This window comes from Erinaceus europaeus, chromosome 2 (genome assembly GCF_950295315.1).
Source record: "Erinaceus europaeus chromosome 2, mEriEur2.1, whole genome shotgun sequence".
NCBI lineage: Eukaryota > Metazoa > Chordata > Mammalia > Eulipotyphla > Erinaceidae > Erinaceus > Erinaceus europaeus.
In genome coordinates this window covers 46,395,871-46,412,380 of record NC_080163.1, presented here as the reverse complement: position 1 = coordinate 46,412,380, position 16,510 = coordinate 46,395,871, and the positions used below count along the sequence as shown (strand labels likewise).

Genomic DNA, 16,510 nt, shown 5'->3' with positions numbered 1-16,510 from the left:
GTGTGCAAGGATCTGGGCTCAAGGTACTGAACCTACCTGCAGTGGGAACACTTCTCAAGCATTGAAGGTCACCGGGTGTCTCTCTTTCTCTCTCCATCTCAATTTCAGTCTCCTCTTTCAATTTTTCTATGTCCTACTCAATTAAAAATAGAATTCAAAATACAAAAGAAAAAAGAGAAAATGGTGATTGGAATTTGTGGATTCATAGTGCTAGCACAAACTCATGTGATAACTCATGAGTTGGCAGAACAACAAAAAGGAAGGAAGAAAGAAAAAAGAAAGCAAGGAAGAAACTGAATTTATGTCTACACTACACTCGTTTTAATTGGAAACAGGATCATTCTATATAACTTTTACTTCTTCAAATGTCCCTAGATAGAACAGCACCCTAACAGAACAATGACTTTAATTTTAGTTATAAATTGAGAAGTATTTATAACAATGTAAATACATTAGAAAACTCACATAAAGTGACATTAAAACAAGTGGACCTATTCAAGTTAAGCATTATCCTTCCATGATACGAAATTGTTAAACTAAATTATTTGGTCTGAGGATATGAGCAACCTGAAGCCGGATCTCCATGCCCCTGATGCAGTGCTCTTTCCCACAGAGACAATTCCTCACCTACGAACATTCATCCATACCACTCCATTATGATTAATTACAGACAGCTTTTCAATGAATGGACAATTCTAAATATATACCAATGTAGCAATTTCAATATGTAAATACAAATCTAAACAGACATACGGAAAACAGGAAATTAACAAAAGATACAATGCAGTATATAAAGCATGACTTTTATTTAGATAGGTTTACTAATAAAAGTTTACCTGGGAAAATGTTTCCTTGGAGTCCTCAAGGGAAGACTGAGGTGCTGATAGAAATTCCCTTTTCTCACAGCTCTCCTGGCTGATGAGGGTGTCAGCATAGTTGGGCTGGGGGAAGATCAGGTGACTCTTCCTGGAGTCTGCAGTGAGGGACACCTCATGGGAATAGGTCTGCAGGAAAGCCTGCACCCCATCCACACCCACAAAGTGAGAGGCAGGAAGGCCAGCCAGTTCACCTGCTGAAGCCTGGAGCAGGCGGGATGTGTGCCAGCGCCTCAGCCTGACAGCCAGCAGCACGATGACAAAGGCAAGGAAGACACAGGAGACCACGGCCACTGCCACCACCAGGTAGAGTGTGAGGTCAGAATCTCCAGGACTGGCAGGAGACTCCAGGCTGCCCAGGTCAGCCAGCACATCTGGGATGCTGTCAGCTATGGCCACAGTGAGTGTGACAGTGGCTGAGAGAGGGGGCTGGCCATGGTCCTGCACTGCCACCACCAGGCTCTGCTTGAGAGCATCTCTGTCCAGCAGGGCCCTGGCAGTGTGCACCTCACCTGTGTGCAGCCCCACTGAGAAGAGCCCTGGCTCACTGGCCTTGAGCAGGCGGTAGGACAGCCAGGCATTCTGGCCTGAGTCTCTGTCCACTGCCACCACCTTGGTCACCAGGTATCCAGGCTCTGCAGAGCGGGGTGCCAGCTCCACTCCTGTGGAACCATCAGTGGGGAGGGTGGGGTACAAGATCTCAGGAACATTGTCATTCTGGTCCAGAATGAAAAGCCTCAGGGACACATTGCTGCTGAGTGGAGGCTTCCCATTGTCACAGGCTGTCACCTGTAGCTGCAGGTCTCTAACCTGTTCATAATCAAAGGAGTGCAGTGCATACAAGACTCCGGTGTCAGAGTTGATGGAGACATAAGTGGAGAGAGGTGACCCTTGGACAGTCTCCTCAGTCAGAGCATAGGTGACTTGGGCATTCTCAGTGCTGTCAGGGTCCTGGGCAGTCACACAGAAGATGGAAGCCCCCCTGGGGTTGTTTTCCTGAATGAAGGCAGAGTAGGAGGCATGTGTGAAGGCAGGTGGGTTGTCATTGGTGTCTGTCACCTGCAGGGAGATGTGAGTGTCTGTGGTCTGTGGTGGAATTCCTCCATCTGTGGCTCTCAGTGTGATGTTATATTTGGGAACTTGTTCTCGGTCCAGGGATCTGGCTGTCACCAAGCGGTAATACTGGCCTATTGATTTTTCTAAATTAAAAGGCATGTTTCCCAGGACAGAAACTGTGACTTGTCCATTTTGTCCGGAGTCTCGGTCATGCACATGTATAAGGGCAACTTCTCTTCCAGGAGTAGTTTCTTCTGGGACTGACCCTGTGAGAGAAGTGATTGTAACTTCTGGGGCATTGTCATTCACATCCAGAACTGTGACTAGAATCTTAGCTTCTGAAAGGAGTCCTGGTCCATCTACTGCTTCAATTTTAATTTCATGGAACATAGCATCCTCATAGTCCAGATTTCTTAGTAATGATATATCTCCAGTTACCGAATTGAGAGAAAACATCTGAGCAATTTTCCCAGGCATCTTGTCTAGTACATAGGATACCTGAGCATTGAAGCCCTCATCAGGGTCAGTGGCATTGACAGTGAGCAGCCTGGTGCCCACTGGCAACTTCTCCTGAACACTTACTCGATACTCTGGCTGAGTAAACACAGGCGGGTTGTCATTTGCATCCAGAACTACCACTTGGATGTACAGGTTGCCAGAATGAACAGGTTCACCTGCATCAGAAGCCACCAGAACAACCTGGTGAAGTTCTTTGTCCTCGCGGTCCAGAGCTCGCTCCAGCACCAACTGTGGGTACTTGGTTCCATCAGAGACGCTCTTCATCGCCAGGGAGAAGAAGTCGCTATGACTTAGCTGGTAGCTCTGCAGGGAGTTGATGCCCACGTCTGGGTCAAAGGCAGTCTTAAGCGGAAAGCGCGTGCCAGGAGTTGTTAGTTCCCCAATTTTTATTTCCATATCCTGTGTCAGGAAGTCAGGAGCATTATCGTTAATATCTGTGACTTCTACTTCTACTTCAAAGATTTTCAACTTGTCTTCCACCAGGATGTTAAATTTGACCAGACACTGCGCGCTCTGAGCGCAGAGCTCCTCGCGGTCGATCCTGTCTGCGGTGACCAAGCTGCCGCTGCGCGGGTGCAAAACGAAGAGCTGCGTCCTACCTCGGGAGATGATGCGGACTCCGTGCCCCGCCAGCTGCTGCGGTTCCAGCCTTAAGTCCTCGGCGATGTTGCCCACGAAGGAGCCTTTGTCCAGCTCCTCAGGCACAGAGTAGCGGACCTGCCCGGATCCCATCTTGCACAATGTCCCCAGGAGCGCGCACAGCAGGACCAGCGCCCCTCTGTTTTGGAATCTCGCGGAATCCGTCATTTCCTGGTCTCTGAATTCGGTTCCAGTGTCCCACGGCAGGCTACAATCTTATTTTCTCAAGCACTTGTGCTTTTCCTGGGTCTCGTTCATAGGTCACAGAGCTGGCTGACAGGTAGGATGAGATTCGCAGCAGCTCGGATCTTCTGAGTCTGGTTTGCTTGCTGCCAGAATGAAATGGTGGACTAGTTTCCTGGCTGCATATTTCTCCTGGAGTGGTCAACAGCGACGCTCAGAGGTCTAACCGTTTACTGCAACCTCCCAAAGAATCCCAAGTTAGCTTTTCTTATTTCTTTTCCTTTTTCTTTTTTTTTTTTAAAGTACTCTTTCCATAGCTGTGTTGTCCACTGCACCTTTTCTTTTTTAGGTTTTATTTATTTATTAATGAGAAATATAGGAAAGAGAGAAAGAGCCAGACATTACTGTGATATACTTGCTGCCGGGGATTGAACTCAGGACCCTCATGCTTGAGAGTCCAGTGCTTTATCCACTGCACCACCTCCAGGACCACCTAAGTTAGCTTTTCTACATGCTTCCTGACACCTAAAATCCTTATGTTATATCACATAACATTACTACTTGACCTAAAGGATGTGACATCAAGTTACCATACTTAGGAAGTCATGCACTGCTCTTAATGCCACAAGTACTGTTTCATCTTGCTAGAGTCACTGTTTTGAAGTATTCATAGTAAGAATAACATGTGAATCGCAGTCTTCTTAAAAGGTTATATCTCTTGCCGTTGGTCCCTGATAGCCTGACGTTTTACTTTGGGTATTTCCCAGTTCAACCCATTTTGTAAACAAGTATGTAGTTAGACATCAGAGAACATGTGGGAATTTCAATTGCATGATATGGACACTCTGGCTTCACTCAGAGTAGTAAAGCTATAAAAGCAAGCAAGACATTGTAGTGCATTGGAATAAATGGCATATTGAGCAAAGCTACAGGTGATGGGAGGGCTTTCAACCTGGCCCTAGAGGTGAGCAAAGGCAGCTCCAGGAAACATAATTTCAGAGTCAGGGAAAAGGCCTGGGGTGTGAGAGAAATCTCTGAATTCCAGGGTATTTAAAGTAATTGACTCCTCCTAAGTCTGGACTGTGAGGGAAACTTTTTTTTTTTTTTTTTTACATTAGAACTGAAATGTAGTATTGTAAATGTTTGTTTTCTGTTTGAAATATTTGTCCTTTATTTTCTCTTCCTGGTACATAAATAAAAACACATTGTATTTGTCATTTATTTTTTCTGTTGTTGCCACTGTTAGTGCTGGTGTTCTGTGTCTGCACAAGGAATCCACTGCTCCCCATGGACATTCCTCTCCCCCTTCCCCTTTTCCTTGATAGGACAGAGAAAAATTGAAGGGGAGGGGCAGAGGGGGAGGGAGGGGAGGAGGGAGAGATACAGAGAGAGAGAGAGAGAGAGAGAGAGAAAGCGACCTGCAGACCTGTTTCACAGTTTGCAAAGCTTCCTCACTGCAGGTGGGAACTCTGCTTGAACCACAATTTTTGCAAATGGTAACATGTGTTATCAACCAGGCTCAGCTCAACCTTGACTTCATATTTGTCATTCCAGGAAGGGCACATGTGACATTTATTCTTCTAAAGATTAACTGTACACATCAAAAGGCCTATGTTTTTATACATTTCATACTTAATTATTTATTTACAAATATATATATATATAATTATGTATCATTCCACAGCAAGTTCTATTCTCTTACAGAGAATCTTGTGACATAATAGTAAGCTCAATGGAACACAGTCTCATAGAATATTTCCCCCAAAGGCTCTTAACTGTAAGAAAGAATCATAACACCTTGAGCAAATATGTTATAATTAAAACCATGTTTCATTGCATGATTACATCCAAATCCTCCAAAAGGATTCTATTACATTGAAAAGTACTATTTTGTTTCTTCAGTATTATAATATCTTACATACTAAAATGAATATAGGATTAATGGGGGGAAGTTGTGGTTGTAGGTATGACTAAAGAGTTAGAGAATATGTCATGTATTTATATTTATGAGAAGACCACTCTGAACACCATTCAGTTGTGGCACATTGCCCCATAGACTGTACCAGGGACCTCAATCATGCCAGACACTGTGCTCTACCTCTGGGACATCTTCCTGTCCTTGAACATTTTTATTTATTTATTTATTTATCTTGAAATATGTTTTTTTGCAAATGGTAACATGTGTTATCAACCAGCCCCCTTTTGTTGCCCTTTTTGTTCTATTGTTGTTGTTACTGATGTCATCATTGTTAGACAGGACAGAGAGAAATGGAGAGAAGAGGGGAAGAGAGAAGGAGGGGAGAGAAGGATATCTACAGACCTGCTAAACTACCTTTGAAGCAGCTCCCCTGAAGGTGGGGAGCCAGGGTCTCCAACCGGGATCTCAAACCTGGATCCTTAAGCCGTCCTTGCGTTTTGTGCCATGTGTGCTTAATATGCTGCACTACCACCCAACCCCCTGTCATTGAACATTTTTAACAGTTTTTGTAAGTAGGAAACTCTGAGAAGAAATACTTATAGGAAATATCTTTAGGGGTAATTATTACATTTTTAGTAATGTCATATGTTTTTTCTATGCAAAAATGGATCTTGACAGTTTTATCAGCCAATATATGATACAGTTTCTGAAGACCTCAAGGATATATACTAGAAATAAAGATAAGTTCACATGTATCCATAAACTACTGCAAAATATATACCTGAAAGCAGAAGTACACTAGAGTTTGCAGTGAGTATCCTCCTAACACTTCCTCTCCACTATTCCAAGCTTGGGATCCATGATTGCTCAACAATTTGTTTGGCTTCAGATGTTAACTCTCTTTTCAGTCACCAGGTTCCAGATGTCATCAGGATGCCGGACAGGCTTCCCTGGACTGAAGACCCCACCAATATTTCCTGGAGCTCCGCTTCTCCAGAGACCCACCCTACTAGGGAAAGAGAAAGGCAGACTGGGAGTATGGACCGACCAGTCAACGTCCATGTTCAGCGGGGAAGCAATTACAGAAGCCAGACCTTCCACCTTCTACAACCCACAACAACCCTGTGTCCATGCTCCCAGAGGGATAGAGAATGGGAAAGCTATCGGGGAGGGGGTGGGATATGGAGATTGGGTGGTGGGAATTGTGTGGAGTTGTACCCCTCCTACCCTATGGTTTTGTTAATTTATCCTTTCTTTAAAAAAAAAATTTCATCACAAAAAAAAGAAGTAAAGATAAATAGCAAGATAGGATCCAGATATAACAAAAACAAGAAAAGTGAACTATACTATTACACTACCTATTTATTAAAGAGCAGTGTTAACTTTATCAGTCCAGGAACACAAAATTACAAATTAATAAAATTTTCTCACTAAGCAGAGATTCCATTACAGAACTTTGTACAGTATAATAATGTAAATATTTTTCTAAACTTGAATCTTAAAAAGGAAACTCTGCAAATAGAATAAAACTAAGCACCTCACTAACAAAATGAAGGAAATTATTAAGATTTAGTAATTATTAACTATAAACAATATGAAAATGAAGTATAAACTTTAATTTAAAACTAAGTAATTTGAATAAATAAAATTCAACCTTTATATTTTTCAGAGAGAAAGAATTGCTGACCCAGGAAAATAGATGAGAAGATTTTTCCAGATATGAAAACAATACTTGAGAAGTAAGATACTCCAGTTTCTGGTACAGTGCTCTTTTTGTCACATAAACAAATCTTAAACAATCTAATTACTGATGTTGTTCATTACAGTGGTTTATACCCTCCAACCATAGCTGAACATATTTATTGATATTACAGTATAAAGAAATGTATCACCAGAAAACATTTTTAAATGCTGAATTCATTCCCACAAGTAAAAATGGGAAAATGTAAAAAGCATATACAATTAATAGGTAATTTTATTTTGTTTAGAAATTATCTCATAAGTATACTGTGATGAGAATTTACCTGAGAAAATGGTTCTGCTCCTTTATCTTCAAGTAGAGATTGAGGGTTTGACAGAAATTCCCTTTTCTTACAACTGTCCTGGCTGATGAGGGTGTCAGCATAGTTGGGCTGGGGGAAGATCAGGTGACTCTTCCTGGAGTCTGCAGTGAGGGACACCTCATGGGAATAGGTCTGCAGGAAAGCCTGCACCCCATCCACACCCACAAAGTGAGAGGCAGGAAGGCCAGCCAGTTCACCTGCTGAAGCCTGGAGCAGGCGGGATGTGTGCCAGCGCCTCAGCCTGACAGCCAGCAGCACGATGACAAAGGCAAGGAAGACACAGGAGACCACGGCCACTGCCACCACCAGGTAGAGTGTGAGGTCAGAATCTCCAGGACTGGCAGGAGACTCCAGGCTGCCCAGGTCAGCCAGCACATCTGGGATGCTGTCAGCTATGGCCACAGTGAGTGTGACAGTGGCTGAGAGAGGGGGCTGGCCATGGTCCTGCACTGCCACCACCAGGCTCTGCTTGAGAGCATCTCTGTCCAGCAGGGCCCTGGCAGTGTGCACCTCACCTGTGTGCAGCCCCACTGAGAAGAGCCCTGGCTCACTGGCCTTGAGCAGGCGGTAGGACAGCCAGGCATTCTGGCCTGAGTCTCTGTCCACTGCCACCACCTTGGTCACCAGGTATCCAGGCTCTGCAGAGCGGGGTGCCAGCTCCACTCCTGTGGAACCATCAGTGGGGAGGGTGGGGTACAAGATCTCAGGAACATTGTCATTCTGGTCCAGAATGAAAAGCCTCAGGGACACATTGCTGCTGAGTGGAGGCTTCCCATTGTCACAGGCTGTCACCTGTAGCTGCAGGTCTCTAACCTGTTCATAATCAAAGGAGTGCAGTGCATACAAGACTCCGGTGTCAGAGTTGATGGAGACATAAGTGGAGAGAGGTGACCCTTGGACAGTCTCCTCAGTCAGAGCATAGGTGACTTGGGCATTCTCAGTGCTGTCAGGGTCCTGGGCAGTCACACAGAAGATGGAAGCCCCCCTGGGGTTGTTTTCCTGAATGAAGGCAGAGTAGGAGGCATGTGTGAAGGCAGGTGGGTTGTCATTGGTGTCTGTCACCTGCAGGGAGATGTGAGTGTCTGTGGTCTGTGGTGGAATTCCTCCATCTGTGGCTCTCAGTGTGATGTTATATTTGGGAACTTGTTCTCGGTCCAGGGATCTGGCTGTCACCAAGCGGTAATACTGGCCTATTGATTTTTCTAAATTAAAAGGCATGTTTCCCAGGACAGAAACTGTGACTTGTCCATTTTGTCCGGAGTCTCGGTCATGCACATGTATAAGGGCAACTTCTCTTCCAGGAGTAGTTTCTTCTGGGACTGACCCTGTGAGAGAAGTGATTGTAACTTCTGGGGCATTGTCATTCACATCCAGAACTGTGACTAGAATCTTAGCTTCTGAAAGGAGTCCTGGTCCATCTACTGCTTCAATTTTAATTTCATGGAACATAGCATCCTCATAGTCCAGATTTCTTAGTAATGATATATCTCCAGTTACCGAATTGAGAGAAAACATCTGAGCAATTTTCCCAGGCATCTTGTCTAGTACATAGGATACCTGAGCATTGAAGCCCTCATCAGGGTCAGTGGCATTGACAGTGAGCAGCCTGGTGCCCACTGGCAACTTCTCCTGAACACTTACTCGATACTCTGGCTGAGTAAACACAGGCGGGTTGTCATTTGCATCCAGAACTACCACTTGGATGTACAGGTTGCCAGAATGAACAGGTTCACCTGCATCAGAAGCCACCAGAACAACCTGGTGAAGTTCTTTGTCCTCGCGGTCCAGAGCTCGCTCCAGCACCAACTGTGGGTACTTGGTTCCATCAGAGACGCTCTTCATCGCCAGGGAGAAGAAGTCGCTATGACTTAGCTGGTAGCTCTGCAGGGAGTTGATGCCCACGTCTGGGTCAAAGGCAGTCTTAAGCGGAAAGCGCGTGCCAGGAGTTGTTAGTTCCCCAATTTTTATTTCCATATCCTGTGTCAGGAAGTCAGGAGCATTATCGTTAATATCTGTGACTTCTACTTCTACTTCAAAGATTTTCAACTTGTCTTCCACCAGGATGTTAAATTTGACCAGACACTGCGCGCTCTGAGCGCAGAGCTCCTCGCGGTCGATCCTGTCTGCGGTGACCAAGCTGCCGCTGCGCGGGTGCAAAACGAAGAGCTGCGTCCTACCTCGGGAGATGATGCGGACTCCGTGCCCCGCCAGCTGCTGCGGTTCCAGCCTTAAGTCCTCGGCGATGTTGCCCACGAAGGAGCCTTTGTCCAGCTCCTCAGGCACAGAGTAGCGGACCTGCCCGGATCCCATCTTGCACAATGTCCCCAGGAGCGCGCACAGCAGGACCAGCGCCCCTCTGTTTTGGAATCTCGCGGAATCCGTCATTTCCTGGTCTCTGAATTCGGTTCCAGTGTCCCACGGCAGGCTACAATCTTATTTTCTCAAGCACTTGTGCTTTTCCTGGGTCTCGTTCATAGGTCACAGAGCTGGCTGACAGGTAGGATGAGATTCGCAGCAGCTCGGATCTTCTGAGTCTGGTTTGCTTGCTGCCAGAATGAAATGGTGGACTAGTTTCCTGGCTGCATATTTCTCCTGGAGTGGTCAACAGCGACGCTCAGAGGTCTAACCGTTTACTGCAACCTCCCAAAGAATCCCAAGTTAGCTTTTCTTATTTCTTTTCCTTTTTCTTTTTTTTTTTTAAAGTACTCTTTCCATAGCTGTGTTGTCCACTGCACCTTTTCTTTTTTAGGTTTTATTTATTTATTAATGAGAAATATAGGAAAGAGAGAAAGAGCCAGACATTACTGTGATATACTTGCTGCCGGGGATTGAACTCAGGACCCTCATGCTTGAGAGTCCAGTGCTTTATCCACTGCACCACCTCCAGGACCACCTAAGTTAGCTTTTCTACATGCTTCCTGACACCTAAAATCCTTATGTTATATCACATAACATTACTACTTGACCTAAAGGATGTGACATCAAGTTACCATACTTAGGAAGTCATGCACTGCTCTTAATGCCACAAGTACTGTTTCATCTTGCTAGAGTCACTGTTTTGAAGTATTCATAGTAAGAATAACATGTGAATCGCAGTCTTCTTAAAAGGTTATATCTCTTGCCGTTGGTCCCTGATAGCCTGACGTTTTACTTTGGGTATTTCCCAGTTCAACCCATTTTGTAAACAAGTATGTAGTTAGACATCAGAGAACATGTGGGAATTTCAATTGCATGATATGGACACTCTGGCTTCACTCAGAGTAGTAAAGCTATAAAAGCAAGCAAGACATTGTAGTGCATTGGAATAAATGGCATATTGAGCAAAGCTACAGGTGATGGGAGGGCTTTCAACCTGGCCCTAGAGGTGAGCAAAGGCAGCTCCAGGAAACATAATTTCAGAGTCAGGGAAAAGGCCTGGGGTGTGAGAGAAATCTCTGAATTCCAGGGTATTTAAAGTAATTGACTCCTCCTAAGTCTGGACTGTGAGGGAAACTTTTTTTTTTTTTTTTTTACATTAGAACTGAAATGTAGTATTGTAAATGTTTGTTTTCTGTTTGAAATATTTGTCCTTTATTTTCTCTTCCTGGTACATAAATAAAAACACATTGTATTTGTCATTTATTTTTTCTGTTGTTGCCACTGTTAGTGCTGGTGTTCTGTGTCTGCACAAGGAATCCACTGCTCCCCATGGACATTCCTCTCCCCCTTCCCCTTTTCCTTGATAGGACAGAGAAAAATTGAAGGGGAGGGGCAGAGGGGGAGGGAGGGGAGGAGGGAGAGATACAGAGAGAGAGAGAGAGAGAGAGAGAGAAAGCGACCTGCAGACCTGTTTCACAGTTTGCAAAGCTTCCTCACTGCAGGTGGGAACTCTGCTTGAACCACAATTTTTGCAAATGGTAACATGTGTTATCAACCAGGCTCAGCTCAACCTTGACTTCATATTTGTCATTCCAGGAAGGGCACATGTGACATTTATTCTTCTAAAGATTAACTGTACACATCAAAAGGCCTATGTTTTTATACATTTCATACTTAATTATTTATTTACAAATATATATATATATAATTATGTATCATTCCACAGCAAGTTCTATTCTCTTACAGAGAATCTTGTGACATAATAGTAAGCTCAATGGAACACAGTCTCATAGAATATTTCCCCCAAAGGCTCTTAACTGTAAGAAAGAATCATAACACCTTGAGCAAATATGTTATAATTAAAACCATGTTTCATTGCATGATTACATCCAAATCCTCCAAAAGGATTCTATTACATTGAAAAGTACTATTTTGTTTCTTCAGTATTATAATATCTTACATACTAAAATGAATATAGGATTAATGGGGGGAAGTTGTGGTTGTAGGTATGACTAAAGAGTTAGAGAATATGTCATGTATTTATATTTATGAGAAGACCACTCTGAACACCATTCAGTTGTGGCACATTGCCCCATAGACTGTACCAGGGACCTCAATCATGCCAGACACTGTGCTCTACCTCTGGGACATCTTCCTGTCCTTGAACATTTTTATTTATTTATTTATTTATCTTGAAATATGTTTTTTTGCAAATGGTAACATGTGTTATCAACCAGCCCCCTTTTGTTGCCCTTTTTGTTCTATTGTTGTTGTTACTGATGTCATCATTGTTAGACAGGACAGAGAGAAATGGAGAGAAGAGGGGAAGAGAGAAGGAGGGGAGAGAAGGATATCTACAGACCTGCTAAACTACCTTTGAAGCAGCTCCCCTGAAGGTGGGGAGCCAGGGTCTCCAACCGGGATCTCAAACCTGGATCCTTAAGCCGTCCTTGCGTTTTGTGCCATGTGTGCTTAATATGCTGCACTACCACCCAACCCCCTGTCATTGAACATTTTTAACAGTTTTTGTAAGTAGGAAACTCTGAGAAGAAATACTTATAGGAAATATCTTTAGGGGTAATTATTACATTTTTAGTAATGTCATATGTTTTTTCTATGCAAAAATGGATCTTGACAGTTTTATCAGCCAATATATGATACAGTTTCTGAAGACCTCAAGGATATATACTAGAAATAAAGATAAGTTCACATGTATCCATAAACTACTGCAAAATATATACCTGAAAGCAGAAGTACACTAGAGTTTGCAGTGAGTATCCTCCTAACACTTCCTCTCCACTATTCCAAGCTTGGGATCCATGATTGCTCAACAATTTGTTTGGCTTCAGATGTTAACTCTCTTTTCAGTCACCAGGTTCCAGATGTCATCAGGATGCCGGACAGGCTTCCCTGGACTGAAGACCCCACCAATATTTCCTGGAGCTCCGCTTCTCCAGAGACCCACCCTACTAGGGAAAGAGAAAGGCAGACTGGGAGTATGGACCGACCAGTCAACGTCCATGTTCAGCGGGGAAGCAATTACAGAAGCCAGACCTTCCACCTTCTACAACCCACAACAACCCTGTGTCCATGCTCCCAGAGGGATAGAGAATGGGAAAGCTATCGGGGAGGGGGTGGGATATGGAGATTGGGTGGTGGGAATTGTGTGGAGTTGTACCCCTCCTACCCTATGGTTTTGTTAATTTATCCTTTCTTTAAAAAAAAAATTTCATCACAAAAAAAAGAAGTAAAGATAAATAGCAAGATAGGATCCAGATATAACAAAAACAAGAAAAGTGAACTATACTATTACACTACCTATTTATTAAAGAGCAGTGTTAACTTTATCAGTCCAGGAACACAAAATTACAAATTAATAAAATTTTCTCACTAAGCAGAGATTCCATTACAGAACTTTGTACAGTATAATAATGTAAATATTTTTCTAAACTTGAATCTTAAAAAGGAAACTCTGCAAATAGAATAAAACTAAGCACCTCACTAACAAAATGAAGGAAATTATTAAGATTTAGTAATTATTAACTATAAACAATATGAAAATGAAGTATAAACTTTAATTTAAAACTAAGTAATTTGAATAAATAAAATTCAACCTTTATATTTTTCAGAGAGAAAGAATTGCTGACCCAGGAAAATAGATGAGAAGATTTTTCCAGATATGAAAACAATACTTGAGAAGTAAGATACTCCAGTTTCTGGTACAGTGCTCTTTTTGTCACATAAACAAATCTTAAACAATCTAATTACTGATGTTGTTCATTACAGTGGTTTATACCCTCCAACCATAGCTGAACATATTTATTGATATTACAGTATAAAGAAATGTATCACCAGAAAACATTTTTAAATGCTGAATTCATTCCCACAAGTAAAAATGGGAAAATGTAAAAAGCATATACAATTAATAGGTAATTTTATTTTGTTTAGAAATTATCTCATAAGTATACTGTGATGAGAATTTACCTGAGAAAATGGTTCTGCTCCTTTATCTTCAAGTAGAGATTGAGGGTTTGACAGAAATTCCCTTTTCTTACAACTGTCCTGGCTGATGAGGGTGTCAGCATAGTTGGGCTGGGGGAAGATCAGGTGACTCTTCCTGGAGTCTGCAGTGAGGGACACCTCATGGGAATAGGTCTGCAGGAAAGCCTGCACCCCATCCACACCCACAAAGTGAGAGGCAGGAAGGCCAGCCAGTTCACCTGCTGAAGCCTGGAGCAGGCGGGATGTGTGCCAGCGCCTCAGCCTGACAGCCAGCAGCACGATGACAAAGGCAAGGAAGACACAGGAGACCACGGCCACTGCCACCACCAGGTAGAGTGTGAGGTCAGAATCTCCAGGACTGGCAGGAGACTCCAGGCTGCCCAGGTCAGCCAGCACATCTGGGATGCTGTCAGCTATGGCCACAGTGAGTGTGACAGTGGCTGAGAGAGGGGGCTGGCCATGGTCCTGCACTGCCACCACCAGGCTCTGCTTGAGAGCATCTCTGTCCAGCAGGGCCCTGGCAGTGTGCACCTCACCTGTGTGCAGCCCCACTGAGAAGAGCCCTGGCTCACTGGCCTTGAGCAGGCGGTAGGACAGCCAGGCATTCTGGCCTGAGTCTCTGTCCACTGCCACCACCTTGGTCACCAGGTATCCAGGCTCTGCAGAGCGGGGTGCCAGCTCCACTCCTGTGGAACCATCAGTGGGGAGGGTGGGGTACAAGATCTCAGGAACATTGTCATTCTGGTCCAGAATGAAAAGCCTCAGGGACACATTGCTGCTGAGTGGAGGCTTCCCATTGTCACAGGCTGTCACCTGTAGCTGCAGGTCTCTAACCTGTTCATAATCAAAGGAGTGCAGTGCATACAAGACTCCGGTGTCAGAGTTGATGGAGACATAAGTGGAGAGAGGTGACCCTTGGACAGTCTCCTCAGTCAGAGCATAGGTGACTTGGGCATTCTCAGTGCTGTCAGGGTCCTGGGCAGTCACACAGAAGATGGAAGCCCCCCTGGGGTTGTTTTCCTGAATGAAGGCAGAGTAGGAGGCATGTGTGAAGGCAGGTGGGTTGTCATTGGTGTCTGTCACCTGCAGGGAGATGTGAGTGTCTGTGGTCTGTGGTGGAATTCCTCCATCTGTGGCTCTCAGTGTGATGTTATATTTGGGAACTTGTTCTCGGTCCAGGGATCTGGCTGTCACCAAGCGGTAATACTGGCCTATTGATTTTTCTAAATTAAAAGGCATGTTTCCCAGGACAGAAACTGTGACTTGTCCATTTTGTCCGGAGTCTCGGTCATGCACATGTATAAGGGCAACTTCTCTTCCAGGAGTAGTTTCTTCTGGGACTGACCCTGTGAGAGAAGTGATTGTAACTTCTGGGGCATTGTCATTCACATCCAGAACTGTGACTAGAATCTTAGCTTCTGAAAGGAGTCCTGGTCCATCTACTGCTTCAATTTTAATTTCATGGAACATAGCATCCTCATAGTCCAGATTTCTTAGTAATGATATATCTCCAGTTACCGAATTGAGAGAAAACATCTGAGCAATTTTCCCAGGCATCTTGTCTAGTACATAGGATACCTGAGCATTGAAGCCCTCATCAGGGTCAGTGGCATTGACAGTGAGCAGCCTGGTGCCCACTGGCAACTTCTCCTGAACACTTACTCGATACTCTGGCTGAGTAAACACAGGCGGGTTGTCATTTGCATCCAGAACTACCACTTGGATGTACAGGTTGCCAGAATGAACAGGTTCACCTGCATCAGAAGCCACCAGAACAACCTGGTGAAGTTCTTTGTCCTCGCGGTCCAGAGCTCGCTCCAGCACCAACTGTGGGTACTTGGTTCCATCAGAGACGCTCTTCATCGCCAGGGAGAAGAAGTCGCTATGACTTAGCTGGTAGCTCTGCAGGGAGTTGATGCCCACGTCTGGATCAAAGGCAGTCTTAAGCGGAAAGCGCGTGCCAGGAGACGTGTGTTCCCCAATTTTTATTTCCATATCCTTTGTCAGGAAGTCAGGAGCATTATCGTTAATATCTGTGACTTCTACTTCTACTTCAAAGATTTTCAACTTGTCTTCCACCAGGATGTTAAATTTGACCAGACACTGCGCGCTCTGAGCGCAGAGCTCCTCGCGGTCGATCCTGCCTGCGGTGACCAAGCTGCCGCTGCGCGGGTGCAAAGCAAAGAGCTGCGTCCTACCTTGGGAGATGATGCGGACTCCGTGCCCCGCCAGCTGCTGCGGTTCCAGCCTTAAGTTCTCAGCTATGTTGCCCACGAAGGAGCCTTTGTCCAGCTCCTCAGGCACAGAGTAGCGGACCTGCCGGGATCCCATCTTGCACAACGTCCCCAGGAGCGCGCACAACAGGGCCAGCGCCCCTCTGTTTTGGAATCTCTCGGAATCCGTCATTTCCTGGTCTCTGTATTCGGTTCTAGTGTCCCACGGCAGGCTACAATCTTATTTTCTCAGGAAGGATGAGATTCGCAGCAGCTGGGATCTTCTGAGTCTGGTTTGCTTGCTGCCAGAATGAAATGGTGGACTAGTTTTCTGGCTGCATTTTTCTCCTGGAGTGGTCAACAGCGACGCTCAGAGGTCTAACCGTTTACTGCACCCTCCCAAACAATTGGAAGTTTGTTATTTGCTTCCAAGGGCTGTAGTCCTTCCTTTATTCCTTTTCTTTCCTCTCCTCTCCTCTCCTCTCCTCTCCTCTCCTCTCCTCTCCTCTCCTCTCCTCTCCTCTCCTCTCCTCTCCTCTCCTCTCCTCTCCTCTCCTCTCCTCTCCTCTCCTCTCCTCTCCTCTCCTCTCCTCTCCTCTCCTCTCCTCTCCTCTCCTCTCCTCTCCTCTCCTCTTTCCTCTCCTCCTTCCGTCCATCTTTTCCTTCTTTCATTCCTTTTTTGTT

At 44.7% G+C, this 16,510-nt stretch overlaps 3 protein-coding genes across 6 annotated transcripts in view; all 3 read right to left on the bottom strand.

Moving 5' to 3' along the window:
- Window positions 1–10,009, bottom strand: part of LOC103109855 (protocadherin gamma-C4) — a 243,096-nt gene extending 233,087 nt beyond the window's left edge. Inside the window, exon 1 of one of the 4 annotated variants that reach the window (XM_060179903.1) lies at window positions 7,215–10,009. In XM_060179903.1, coding sequence (XP_060035886.1) covers window positions 7,215–9,638 — 2,424 coding nt within the window. In that variant the 5' untranslated portion in view covers window positions 9,639–10,009. Of the gene's footprint in view, window positions 1–836; window positions 3,628–7,214 lie in introns of those variants that run through there. The other 3 variants (XM_060179830.1, XM_060179910.1, XM_060179844.1) reach the window with 3 other exon arrangements.
- LOC103108608 (protocadherin gamma-A2-like) overlaps window positions 1–16,510 on the bottom strand; it is a 31,262-nt gene that overhangs the window by 7,713 nt on the left and 7,039 nt on the right. The gene's annotated exons all lie outside the window — the stretch shown is intronic.
- LOC132534954 (protocadherin gamma-A3-like) lies at window positions 12,933–16,035 on the bottom strand. The gene has a single exon (XM_060179748.1). It carries the CDS (start codon window positions 16,017–16,019, stop codon window positions 13,563–13,565), a length of 2,457 nt encoding a protein of 818 aa, XP_060035731.1. The 5' UTR covers window positions 16,020–16,035; the 3' UTR covers window positions 12,933–13,562.

Coding starts and splice junctions, on each gene's coding strand:
- LOC132534954 (XM_060179748.1), bottom strand. CDS start 16,019: ATGACGGATTCCGAGAGATTCCAAAACAGAGGGGCGCTGGCCCTGTTG.